Genomic DNA, 14074 nt, shown 5'->3' with positions numbered 1-14074 from the left:
CACCATCTATTGTATTTAGAGGGTCAAGGTATTTGGGATGAAGTTAATGAAGGGTGGAAGAAAGCAGATGTCACTTCTGTCTTTAAAAAGGGCAAGAAGAACCATATGAGGATGTTCTGGCAACATCTGGGGAGCTGCAGGTTGGCCAGCTTCTTCTTGATCCCTGGAAAAGGAACTAACCCAAGCAACTAACCCAAGCATTTCCAAGCCATGAAGGATGGAAGGGTGATCAGGGGTAGTCAGCATGGATCTACAAAGGAGAAATCATACTTGACCAACATGATAGCCCTCTCCCACGAAGTGACTAGCTTGGTGCATATGGGGAGAGCAGTGGATGTTGTTTGCTCTGATCTTGGTAATGATTTTGATCTGGTCTTGTACAACATCCTCATAGTCAGGCTGACAGAGTATGATCAGAGTAGTGTGCAGTGAGGTGGATTAAAAACTGTCTGGATGGGGTACAAGGCCCAGTTGGAGGCCAGTCACTCAAGGGTCAATACTGTTCAGCATCTTTTAATAAAGACCTGGACAGTAGGGCAGAGTGCACCCTCAGCAAGTTTGTAGATGATAAAAAAAAATAAAATGGGAGGAGTGGCTGATGCACCAGAGGGTTGTGCTGCTGTGGAGAGGAATCTTGACAAGCTGAACAGAGAGGAATCTTGTCAAGGTCAGCACAGGGAAATGCCAGGCCCTGCATCTGGGGATGCCTGAGGGTAAGCCCTTGCAGCAATACCAGTGGGCCAACTGGCTGGAAAATGGTTCTGCAAAGGAGACCCTGGGATCTTCGTAGACAACAAGCTGACCATGATCTGGCAATGCACCCTTGTGGCAAAGGTGGCCAACAGCATCCTGGGTTGCTGCAGGAAGAACCTTGCCAGCAGGTGGAGTGGGGTGATCCTTCCCTTCTGCTTGGCACAGTGAGACCACATCTGCAGTTCTGGGCTCCACAGTGCAAGAGAGACAGGGAGCTACTGTCATGTGTCCAGCACAGGTCCATGAAGGTGAAAGCTCTTGAGCATCCTTCACGTGAGGAGAGGCTGAGAGAGCTGAGACTATTCAACCTCGAGAAGAGAATGCTCATGGTGATCTTTTAAGTGTATGTAAATACCTGATGGGAGGGAGTGAAGAATGGGAAGCCAGAGTCTTCTCAGCAGTGCCCAGTGACAGGACTAGGGGCAAATAGGCACGTGAAAATCAGTCATATTCATCAGAAAATGCTTTTTTGCTGTAACACAGGTACAGGTGTCCCACAGAGGTTGTGGGTGCTCCATCCTTGGAAATACTCAAAACCTAGCTGGACTTGGTCCTCGGCAGCTTGTTCCAGGTATCCTTGCTTGAGCAGGGTGTGGGACAAGAGGACCTCAAGAAGTCTGTTCCAACCTAAACGATCCTGTGATTCTGTATATTCCTTTTTTCCCCTCCCAAAAACATCAGCAAAAAGATGAGATCATGCTGGCCAGAATTTGCATGATATGGTTTGTGAAGTATGATGGAGAAAGAAGCTGCAAGACTTACAATTGAACTAATTATCTGAAAACTAATTTCCAGCACAGCAGTTAATTTGAGAAATTAACTTGTGGAAGAGGTTTTGGAAAAACAGGAGTAGATTTGCCCTTTGCCAAAAGCGTAGCTGTTAACTCTGTGATTCTATCCCAGGCTTGATGAAGTCTGGTTTTTTTTTGTTTTTTTTTTTTCCCCCCTGAAGACATTTCTGTTAAATTCAGATTGTTTTCTTCAGAAACAATTTCTTTCCCTTACTGCTTTTATCTGTTAAAAAAGAATCAGCATGTTTTCTGATGTAGACTGCTGACTAGAGCATCCGTTTTGTATCCCAGCAGATGACCTCTCTCAATTAATTGATCCCAGTCCTAGTGAAGTGACCTGTTTAAAATAGATCTCTGCCAGTGTGTGTTCTCATGCCTTCAGCCTTTAAACTCTGAAGTGAATCCCTTCATGGCATTTCTAGCAGATTTTTCTGAAAAATGTTGGTGCTTCAGCCCAATGGTGGGAATGCAGTTTAATAATAATTATTTTAAATATAAGCCTCTTTTTGGTACTTGTTTGCAACTGATTATTTGATTCTCAGGGTTGGCACCCAAGCCCAGCTTTGCTGTTCATTCCCAGGCTGAGCTGCCTGGGGGTCAATAGCTTTTGCATTATGCTTTGACCACACAGCAATGGAGCAAATCACTTCTTTCCTAGTTCAGCTTTGCAATGTTATTATTATTATTTGGTTTTTTTTTTTTTTGTGCAAGGAAATGCCTGTATCTGATAATTCAGAAAAGCTGCCATTAAAGGATAATCACTCAAAATAATCTTTTGCATGCTACCACATGCTGGCACATTGAGTACTACTAAACTGCATGCTATTTCTGTGGAAAGAAAAAGAATTAAAAGCCTGCTTGGACTTTTATGACCCTTGAAAAATATGGTAGCTTTGTGTTTTGTGGCTCTATGTCCACACACTCTTACGTGGTTGCTTTTATTCAAGAAAATACGCATTACAAAAGCAAAAAGAAATGTCTGTTTTCTGTGCTTTTAAAAAGTAGTTCAGTAATGACCTAGAACAGCTAATGAGAAGAGAGGAAAATACAGCAAGAATATTATAATATAAAGATGAGTGCTGTGCAGTTCCTGCGACATACATTGTAAATTGCTGCTTGAAGTTCTTACTTTCTTGAAAGGTGAGGAAAAATGCAGATGCCTGATGTCATTCTAAATGTACTGAAGGTCACCAGAATGCTGATAATTCTAATTTTAGAGTTGTGGGATTTTTGGTGCCCCTGTACACATTTTTAAAAGAGGGGGGAGTTAGAATAATTAAAATTATAAACCTCACTGCAGAATGGGCATTAAAGATGCTTAATCCTAACGTTGCATTGTGCTTACCTTTCCCAATGAGGAGAAAGTCTTTCATTTAAATTAATGCAAACACTGCTATCCTGAGCACCTAAACTATTTATAGTGTTGCTTGCCCTCACTGTGCACATTTTGCAGAGTAGCAAGGAGAGGCTGTTGCTGTTCTTTTAATAACCCTGTGAAAGGCGTGGAAAACCTAAAGCCTGTTTTAGCCAAAAAGACAGAAGGATTTCTGTCCCCGAGTGAACGTGCAGTTTTCAGGAGAAAATGAAAATCCTTAATATGAAATTTAATCTGTGAACTTGTTGATTTGTGGTCTGTTCATTTCCTGACGCTGGTAACAGCTATAAAGGTTCCGCAGCTGCGAGATGTTCACTTGGGGAGGATTGCTACCTGCTAGCACGTTGTCACACTCATGCACACTCATGTCCCTCCCTCCCTGCCTCCCACCTGGAGGACAGCCCACGGGGTTATCCTTGGGGAAGCAGCAGCAGCAGCAGCAGCGTTTCCCAGTTGGAGCTGCGTGCATTGGAGCTGCCTGAGCTGGGTGCCATGTGACTGGAGACGCAAGGAGCAGATTGACATCCGGCACACACACTCCCAACTCAGTGGGTAGCCAAAAAAAAAAAAAAAAAAAGGAAAAAAGAGGGGGTTGGGAGTGAGGAGGGGAGGTTCCCTTGCTTTTTTTTTTTTTTTTTTTCCCCCTTCCCCTAGCATTATTAATTCCTGCTGGAGCTTGTTTGCCGCGAGCTCTGTTTATGGCAGTAGCAGCATCAGGAGTGCTTGCTCGGTAGCTCAGTGCTCTCAATGAGGTCAAGCTGGATCAAAGGGAAACCTCCTGTGGAAGCATCTACTGTAAGTTCTCATCCTGCTTTTTCCACGCTCCCTACGAATGAATTCTAGCCTGTACAGCCGAGACAGGCTTCTGTGTTTTATGCCTCCCCGACTGATAATTTTGTGTGACGTTGTCAGGTTTTGTGTTAATTGAACTTGTCAGTCGGGCATCAGTTGGGTTATAATGCTGTGTGTTTTGGGAGGAAAGGACTTATTGTTCTATCTTTTTATTTGCTGAGGGAATGGGAAGAAGAAAGTGTGTGCTTCATCCTTTTGAACAGCTCCAAGCTGTTGAGGTTACAGCTCACCAGATTCTGTTTTATGTAATCTACATATTCGAGTTTCTAAATAAAGTAGTTGTAAAGCATAATTCAGATGTCCTTGGATATCACCAAACAGCTATTCTCTTGAGAATTGTTACCTAACTTTTATTTAATTAAAAAAAATATAGAAAACACTTTATTCATTTTATGTGATTCTTGGAAACATCTGTAAATAACTAAATTTCAGAGGCACCCTTCTTATACAAGCTGCTGTTCACCTGAGGGGTTCTCTAAAATGTTAATTCAGAAATATTAATTTGAAGCCTAATTCTAAATATCATCTGTCTGTAATGAAACTTTTCATTTTCAAAGTTTTTTACAGTGAGATGAATTTTTCATTTTCTATAACTAGCTGTGTCTCCATAAAAGCTATTTAGCTTGAAGTTACCTTAACTTTTGCAGGTAAGGTTGTCTTACAGCATGGAAATCTTGGGGAGTAATGAGATGCTGGGCTGTAAATTTTTCAGCTGTATAACCCAACAGCTTTTTTCAAGTACAAAAAACTTAGCTAAATATATATCTGGAAGGCTTACAGAGTGATTTCGGTAGACTGAACAAAATAACTACCTGTTTGGATTATTGTTAGTAATGTATTGTAAGCCCTGAGGGGAAATAAAGTACCACAAATCATTACCCCTTTTTGCTGTAAAGCTTTTCTTGAAAGGAAATGGCATGATGTCTCTCACTTGATTTTCAGCTGGTATTTCTGGAAACTGGGCAGTATTGGATGTATTGTACTGTGAAGCAGTGTGGTAGTGCAAATGTCATAAAGTCTAACCCACAAAATCTAGGTCTTAGTTTTGTGTGTATTTTCAAAGGTGTACACTTCAATTATAGTTGTCATTTCATCTCCTTCATTTCATAGTCTTGACTTTCCTAGGTATATAACATGGATAGAGAAAAGGAGAAACAGTCTGAAATCAGGTCAGGCAGCATTTAGGTGTAAGGTATGAATATCTGCTGGAGAGTGCTATGAAACAAACTCTTCAGGACTCATTTTCAGCTGAGTTCTTCTATTTAATAAATAGAAGATCTCTTTATTTTGCTGTGATTTTTGTTTGGTATCTCTGCAATGTAGACATGAGAATATAAAGTATAAATTAGCATCAGATACCACTTTTGTTCTGAGGATAGGATCAAAATGCACCATGAGCCCCTCACTGGATTTAAAATTTATTTTAAATTTGTATTCTTTCTTGGTTTTAACAGAGGCTGTCTTTGGTTCCATTGAGACAGCTCCATTTTTAAGTGTACATGATGGAGAAAACCATAGTGTATTTTTTTGCCCAGATGGTGATGTTTCTTTTCATTTCAGCTTTCAGCCTCTGAGTTGATCCTAGTTGAAGATGAAATGACAGATACTGAAGATAATGAAGAAGAGGATTTAGGAGTCATGGATGATCAACGTAGCGTAATTCTCCATCTCATCTCTCAGCTCAAACTTGGCATGGACCTTACCAGGGTATGGACACTGTATCTCATTTATAATTGTTCATTCTTTTTAATTCTTCTCATCCTTCTGTGTGTGTGTGTGTGTGTTTGTATGCATGTGACTCCTGTGAGCATTTTTGCCCCCTTGCCCATTTGTCCATTTGTGTGGGCAGTGGAGTTTGACTCTTCCTAAAGGTTGCAGAGAGTTATGGTGTGGTATCTCCTGCTAAACAGCCTTTCACATGATGTGACCATATTGGGTATTTTAGGGATAGGGGAAACAAGGTCAGAAGGAAGTGAAGGAGAAAAGAAGAATTAAAAACCTCAGAAACTCTTTAATGGGTTTTTTTTATGTCTTTCAAAACAACTATATATTGTGTATGTATTCCACATATATGTTAAGTCAGAGTGCACCGAGTGCTTGAGGAACTATGAGTTTTATGGAAGGAGATATGTGTTCGTGTTACTTCTCTGTGGGTTGGAGTCTATTTAATTACTTGGCAGCTTCAGAAAAACAGTGATGGTGAACAAATTACAGTCTTCTATGTATCCCTGCTCTTGTCTGTGCTAAGCAGCTCAGCAGTTTAAGCTTCTCTGCATCCTTCTGGTCCTGTAACCAGTACTGTCATGACCCTACCCATACTGACATGATCAGAAAAGTTATGGTGTCTGTGAAATTTCTCATACCTCCTTAGAGTTTTGGAAATGAGGTAGATGTTCTGAAGGCAGGGAATGGCTCTTTTGTGTAGTCTAATGATTCCAATGAATCCTTCTCATGAGGATATTTGTAAAGATATAGAATACCCTTTCCTTCCACAAAGGTTTTATACTTAAAAAAACAAAACAAAACAAAACTAACCCAATAAAACCACTATAAGCCATTTCCACAAATAAGAAGAGCTCATTCTGAGCCAGTCCCTCCATAAAAAAATAAAAGCTTGGGATGACCACAGCATTACCCTTGTGCATGAAGTGACTATGCAGGGGAGGCTCTTCATGGGCATTTTGATATTCTGAAGAGTTCATCTGCTTTCCTTTTGATCTTACTTACTAATGAAAATCTATTTTTACTATCACCTTCTTACAAAAGAAAGCTTTCTTAATATAGTCTTTTCTGTTTCCCTGGGAACAATTGATAATATTTAAAAATACTTACATTTTTAAGACTAAGCAGTCTTGTGATCTGCTGCTAAGTATAGCTTTTGAATAGCTGCACGGAAATTAATGTTTGCTCTAAAAAGTTTCATAATTTAATTTGGGAATAATTTATACTTGTCACTTTTTAGTATGTCTGGGGTTATGCGCAGTTCATTTTTGATTTTGTTTTTCTGAAATTCCTCACTTTTCTGTAGCTCTTTTCTATGTCGGTTTGTTAAGACTTGTCTCAGTCCATTTAAACTAGAATAAGATTCCTTATCAGTTCTTCTTGTCTCTTCTAAATATTTTGTATTTGGTAATGAAACAGGTTTTTCTTCCCTGATTTCTGGTGTAATATTTTTGTCATGGCAGAGGAGGAAAAAAACCCAAAGACACACAGCTAATGTAAATTAGAGAAATTCCTGTAGATGTAGACAGTTCTAAGAAAAGAAGAAAGGGAAATATATATGATAACATAATTTTTACACAGTGCTCTTGGAGTTTTTGAGGACTGTGATGAATATTATCAGATCTATAGTATGGCAGAATGCTGTCATGGATGTGTAATACAATACCCACTGTCTGAAAAGAGGAAAAGGCATATGGCAGAGTTAGGTCTACCTCCAGTCTCTGTGATGCACGAATACACATGTGATGAGTATTAATGAGACATGCCACATGAGCATATCGTTTTTTGGACCATTTTTCGGATTAAAAAAAAGAATTGCACAACAGCTGGCTGCTTTTTTTATTAACTGTGCTTCCTGACATGAGGCCCTTAGGGCCACAGATGTGTGACAGTAAAGCTTAGTTTGTTGGCTGCACCTCTTCTCTTTTTTCATTATTTGCCTGAAAGTCAGATTACTGATAGCCCTGATGCTGGTCAGCATCTGCTGGAAGATGGTCACAGATATCTGAGGGGTTTTTTTGTATCTTTCCCTTTTCTGTGCCACCCTCCCTGGGCTCGTTTCTTTGGCTCATTTTTTTCAGCTTGCGCATTGTAACGGGACAAACACGTGAGCAAAACAGCTCTTCAGTGCCCTTGATGGCTTTTGGTTCTGGATGCATAATAATTATCTTCTTGTACCATATCAGAGGAAACAGCATCTTTTCCTACGGGGTGCTTGCTTATGTTAGTGGTGGCCTTGCTGGCACTGACATGAATTTCCCACAGTGACGACAGCCACGTGTGATGTTGCACCTTGGAAACGTGTCCTGCTGCCTTGCCTTTTAATGAGGAGCTGACAGGAAGGAAAGCACCCACATGGAAGTAATTAAATCAGCGTGGGATTCTCCCCCTCTACTCTGCTCTCATGAGACCTCACCTGGAGAGCTGCATCCAGTTCTGAAGCCCCTATGGGAGGGACATGGACGTGCTGGAGCGTGTCCAGGGAAGGGCCATGAGGATGATCAGAGGGCTGGAGCAGCTCTCCTGTGAAGACAGAGTGAGAGAGTTGGGGTTATTCAGTCTGGAGAGGAGAAGGTTCCAAGGAGACCTTATTGTAGCCTTCCAGTGTCTGAAGGGGGACTACAAGAAAACCGGTGAGGGACTTTTTAGGATGTCAGGTAGTGATAGGACTAGGGGGAATGGATTCAAACTAGAGGAGGGTAGATTTAGATTTGAAGTTAGGAAGAAGTTCTTCGCCATGAGGGTGGTGAGACACTGGAACAGATTGCCCAGAGAGGTGATGGAAGCCCCATCCCTGGAAATTTTTAAGGCCAGGCTGGACAGGGCTCTGAGCAACGTGATCTAGTGGGAGGTGTTGCTGCCCTTGGCAGGGGGGTTGGAACTAGGTGATCTTAAAGATCCCTTCCAACCCTGAAAATTCTATGATCCTGTGATTTGCTAGACCAGGCAAGGCTCTGTGGTGGCCAAATAGCTGCTAGAGAGAGTTGGGAAGGGGAGCAGTTTGCAACACAACATAGTACAAAACTGACACCTTGCAATGGGCCAGGACTTTAAACCTCATTTAAAATTGGAATTACTGCAGGGAAACAAAGTTTCTAATTTGTTTGTTCTTCAGACTTTTGAAAAATGAAAAGGTAGCGCCAAAACTAACTTGACAGCTTGATAAATGTGTTTTGCAAATGACATCTGATGGATTGAAATTAATGCTGACAATTTGTACAGATGGGTGATCGCTCCCCTTCATCCCTGGATTCCCTCACCTCCCCTACACAGTTAGTGTGTGCTAAAAATAAAGGGCTGCTCCTCTGTGTAAAAGAGCTGCCAGTAATTCTGCAGAATATCAACCCATTGTGAATTAACATTGTACTGTGTTGATGATGTCCTAGGTTTTTAATTTGCTTGTCAATGTACTTATACATTGTAATTTTGAAATACAAATGGGATGAAAATGACCTGGTTTATTCCCACAGCAACAGAGATAGCAGTGTGAAAGCTTTTGTAAGAGAAGGACATCTTAGAGTTGGTCAGATTAATGAAAAGAAGTAGGGAATGGTGCTGACACCATCTTTTGCCTCATAGTAAATAGTAGTGGGAATACTCTATTCTTAAGAATTCATGCTCTTACTTTTCTCAGTTCAGATCCTCATTCAGATCATTCAGAATTAAAAGCTAGGAGATAATGATCAAGCTTTGAACCAATATCCTCTTTTTGACCTCAATGAAAATGGAAGAATGCCTCTTAAACTGCTTTAATTTCACATGAAGACTGAGAAGACATAAGAACAGAGGTTATTCTAACATTTTAGAATGCGATCAGTAGATGTTTTACTTCAGGCTTCAGCAGTTTATTATTTATTGTAGGGAGATCCTTTTGTCCATTTGTCATGCTGACTGTTTCTCAGAGGAAAAAATTAGGCAGTTTTGACTTTTCAACCAATTACAAGTAAAATAATAAATTGTCATTGTCCAAAGAAAATATAAAGAACGTAGGTCCTCAGTGTATTTTGTCTGAACAGTGCATTCTCTTTGGCTGCAGATGAGTTGAAAACCTCATTCCTTGGGAAGCTACAGTACTACCAAAGTGCATGAAGAATGTCTTATGCTTCCATATTTGTTTACTTCTGGTTTGCATATTTATGCAGAAATCACAATAGGGCCAATTAAAAAAAATTAACTGGTGTGATTTTTTTTTTTTTTTTTTTTGGTGGGGGAAGGGATGGGGTTGACTATATTAGTGTGTGGTGCATATTGAAACTTTGAGGCTGTGACATTATCTGGTAAAAGGCAATGTTTTCTAGGTGTGTTTTCTAGCACTGGAGCCACATAAGGTTACAACTGAGTTTTTCATAGGTAGTTCTGCCTCCTTTTGTGGAAGCAATTCTGTTATTCAGTGTTTTGCAGTGGATCCTTTCCTGCTATAATTAAGCATATTGTGTCCATTTTAGTTGGGCTTCTAATGTGAGGTTATTTGACTTATTTTTGAATAAAGTACAAGCTTTATTCAGATTTTAAATTGATTTTTTTAAAAAAGGAATAACAAGAGTCCAATGATTCGTAACATCTCATTTAGTGGATGTGTTGGTATAGCTATATTAAGTATGTAGCTGCAAAGCACACAGCTTGTGTGCTACTCATGAGAGTGGTTATGAAGATGATGATCACAGCAGTAGGATGAAACCACAGCAATCTTAGTGTTGTATCAGAAAATTTGCATCATCTTAAGTATGGTCTGCAGTTTTTTTTTCCTCCTCCATTTGTGCTAATAAAGGTCACTTTAGAGAGATACTTGGACATAATGAGATGCAGAGTGCTGCATATTCAAATGAGTTTCTTTGCCCTTTGAAGTCTGTGCAGTGAACTCATGGTAGTCACTACTTGCACTTCTACATAAAAGTGGTGCGGTTTTTTTTCTGTTTTGCTGTTGGTTTTCTCTTTGATAACCTGGTCTTTGACAGTACAATTTATATTAAAATGAGATCCTCTATTGAGTTTCACTAATGCTCAATTGAGTTTTAAAAAACACTGTATTGCATATGAGTGTTTGGTCACAGTGAGGATGTTGCTAGTAAGAGAGAATTGCCTGAAGAGTTGAAATACTGTAAGAAATCTACTGCCTTTCCACTTTGCCTTCCACAGTTTTAGATTTTACTTTTCAAATTCAGTCTCCTCAGCCCCTCACTGTCACACCACCGTGGGGACTGCGGACTGTCTTTAGGACTCAATAGTTGGCCACACAGGGTGTAAAGTTAAGGCCCTTCATCTTTTGAGGCCTCATTCCCAAGACTTGCAGGGTAGAGTCTGAGGAATATTGCAGGTGGAACTTTGATTTGTAGTGAAACTTGTTAAAGTTTATTGGCCTATAAAAGAGTGTATGTGTGCAAGTAACATGCAGGAAGAGAGCATGGGTGTTACCAAATGGAGCAGTGACCTGGTTTTTGCAGTCCTGCTATGTTGGCTTCCTGTGTAGCTCTTAAGACTGTGTTTGAGCTGTTGTGACTGGAATTTTTCTTCCTGTTTACAAGTTTTCTTTGAAAGGAACTAAGTGGTGAATAAAAGTTTGACAGCTTCTATTTCATTATCCATGGGGTTCAAAAGGATTGAACTGCGCTTTGGTTCCACTTGGAACATCAAGCTGGAGCCAAAGTGGGGAAAACAAATGTGTTTATGTTTGAATGGTGGCTCCCTGCCTGCAGTAAATAACCCTTGTTTTTGGGGAAGGAAAAAGTAAAGAAAGAATGAAGTAAATGAAGGATTAGAGGAAAGTGGAAGAATTGCTTTAATAGAGAACAGCTGTTTGGGCTGCATATGGCATCACTGACCACTTGACTCTGGACAAATCTGTGTGTGCCAGAATTTCCTTCTTGGTCACTCAGGAGTAACCTCTTGAGTTCCTCTGTGGTGGACCCCACGCAAGGTCTGGAGTGCAATGGAAAGGGAAGAGAGAGAAATTCTTTTAGGTTCTGTAGCCTTTGTCTGACTTGCAGTGCACCCCAGGATGTTTCACTGAAAACTTTTAACAAAGTGTTATTTCTCAGTGGGTGACTTTGGCAGCATGTGTGTTGTAGATGGGTCACTCAAGACTACATCCAAAAGCACTCAGGGCTGCCTCCCTCCAGTGCAGACTGCCCAGTGCTCAGTCCAGATTTTTTTCTGGGACTCCTGGAGCTTCTCTAGTCCCAGGGGGTTAACGTAAAAGTTTGTGCAAGTTTTGTTTGTTTCAGCTTGTCTGAAATAAGGTGAAGGCATGGAGGGGGACACAATAGCATGTGCAAGCTCAAACTGAGGGGACCTGCTGTGTGCTTGGGGGTGACAGAATAGTGTGGAGGCAGCAAGGGATTTGGCCTGGGAGGGAACATAACGTGTATGATCATGTAATGCAAAGGGAGTCAGACTGTTTTCTTGCCCACAGCCTATTGGGAAGGGTCCTTGGTGTAGTTTTATCCTTGGAAACACAGAGATTTTTTTAGTTGGATCTAGTTGGCTTGGTTTGTTAGAGTTTGGAATGGACCTAATTCATATGCTGTGGTTGGTCAGGGGCCCAGGAGTGGAATTGGGAGCCTGTATGTTTGACAGAATGGGTAGATGAGCCCCTTACCCCTTACTCCACCCCTTACAAATTGGTGATGTATATGTTTATATAAATTATTATATTTTATATTTATTCATCTTCCAGTGGTTTGGGAGGAGGGTGTGCCTGCCTCTTTTTGGAGGGTTATGATACACTGGGTTTGGTGCTTGATGTGAATTAATTTACATCAAAGTATGTTGTTATCTCCTGTAAACAACAATGACAACAATGGTTGGTTTGTTAACTGAGAGGAGAGGAAAAGGCAGATTTCCATGTGAGCGGAACAGCCCATCCCTCTTGCGTGAGCTGCTGTTGAGAATCATAATGAAATAGGAAGCAGCCTGCATGGCTATCAATGCTGCTGCTTTTTCCTTCTCTCATTGTTTACACTGTAAAGAAAATGAAATTGCTGTGGCAGGGAGGAAAAACTGGCTCTCCCTGAAAGTTGGCAGAGCCATAATTGCAGCTGTCATAACTGTTCCCCTCCCCTCCCCCTGTGGTAGTATGATCACGGGGAAATCATATCTGCCTTTGTCTGCTTTGCATACAGGTAGTGCTTCCAACATTTATTTTGGAGAAAAGATCCCTGCTGGAGATGTATGCAAATTTCATGGCCCATCCAGACCTGTTTTTGTCAATTGCAGCTGGAGCCACTCCTGAGGAAAGAATTATCTGCTTTGTGGAGTATTATCTAACAGCTTTTCACGAAGGCCGAAAGGGAGCAGTTGCCAAGAAGCCCTATAACCCTATAATTGGTGAAACGTTTCATTGCTCGTGGGATGTGCCTAAAGATCAAGTGAAAGGGTTCAGAACTAACGGGGCCTCTGCGGTTTCCAAGGACCCAACCAAGGAGTTTAGCCCGGACCAGTCCACGTGCTACAAGCTGAGGTTTGTAGCTGAACAAGTTTCCCATCACCCGCCGGTGTCTTGCTTTTACTGTGAGTGCAAAGAGAAGAAAATGTGTGTGAACGCTCACGTGTGGACCAAAAGCAAGTTTATGGGCATGTCAATAGGTGTTTCTATGGTAGGTGAAGGTAAGAAATGTACTTTTAATTTATTGTTTTCTTTCTGATCTAATGTTGTGGTTGTCAGCACCCAGATATTTTCCTGCTTGCTCTGCCTCTGGCCCTTTCATTTGAAACTTGTGGCTATTCTTGTTTTTAACGTTTGGAACTAAACTGTAGGGTTCAAAGTGTGTTTTTTTTCTGCAGACAGAATGTCATGTATATAGGTGTGTGCTTATATTTATGTGAGACTGTTAATTACAGCCATGTGTTAGCTTGAAGTAGCAAATGCCTACTGATAGAATAGTCTATAAGAACATTTGAATGTTTATTATTTGTTATGATGTTTATTATTTTTCTTGCTCTTGCACTTTTAAAGTAAGATGATTTGGTATGGGACAGTTTTACAATTGGAACAAAGCAATAAGAGAAAACACATTTTTACTTAAGCCAAACATTCTTTTTTTCATAGTTTTGCAAATAATCAGGGTTTCTGTAGTGTTATAAAGTCACTGTATTGTCTCAAGCTTCATAGGAAGTCATGTAGTTGAGTGATTGTGATTTGCTGCATCATACACACTCAGTCTGCTTTGGTGGTTTGCCATTGCTCAGCATCAATTCAGAAATAACAGGGGGTCATAGCAGATTCTTTGTGGATGATCTGAACTGATAAGCACACCTGTACCAGTGTGGTTGCTGACTGCTAATGTATTGATTTGATGTTTTTAAGCAGAATCACATTTACGGGTTGGAAGGGACCTCGAAAGATGATTGAGTCCAACCCCCCTGCCAGAGCAGGGTCACCAACAGGAGGTCACATAGGAAAGCAATTCAGTCTCTTTTGCAATGATTTGAGGGTAATTTCCTGTGTATAATTTTAAATGTTTACTCTTAACTAGTTTTTTAGGCTGTAGTCCCAGAAGTACCAAGACAATGTACAGTAGTGCTTCTTTTTGTCACCATTATATTAACTACTATGATATTAAACCTAGTAAAAACAGAGTGGGAA

General features: G+C 40.6%; 1 protein-coding gene across 2 annotated transcripts in view; it reads left to right on the top strand.

Annotated features, from left to right (window-relative positions):
* The window catches only part of OSBPL10 (oxysterol binding protein like 10), a 116694-nt gene that overhangs the window by 89664 nt on the left and 12956 nt on the right, over nt 1-14074 (top strand). For both annotated transcript variants that reach the window (XM_030445542.1, XM_030445541.1), the window contains exons 7-8: nt 5332-5478; nt 12612-13095. In XM_030445542.1, the coding sequence (XP_030301402.1) occupies nt 5332-5478; nt 12612-13095 (631 nt within the window). The remainder of the gene's footprint in view (nt 1-5331; nt 5479-12611; nt 13096-14074) is intronic.

Source organism: Calypte anna, chromosome 2, assembly GCF_003957555.1.
Source record: "Calypte anna isolate BGI_N300 chromosome 2, bCalAnn1_v1.p, whole genome shotgun sequence".
Classification (NCBI taxonomy): Eukaryota; Metazoa; Chordata; class Aves; order Apodiformes; family Trochilidae; genus Calypte; species Calypte anna.
The sequence above is the reverse complement of the archived record's forward strand: the minus strand, read 5'-3'. Positions and strand labels throughout refer to the sequence as shown.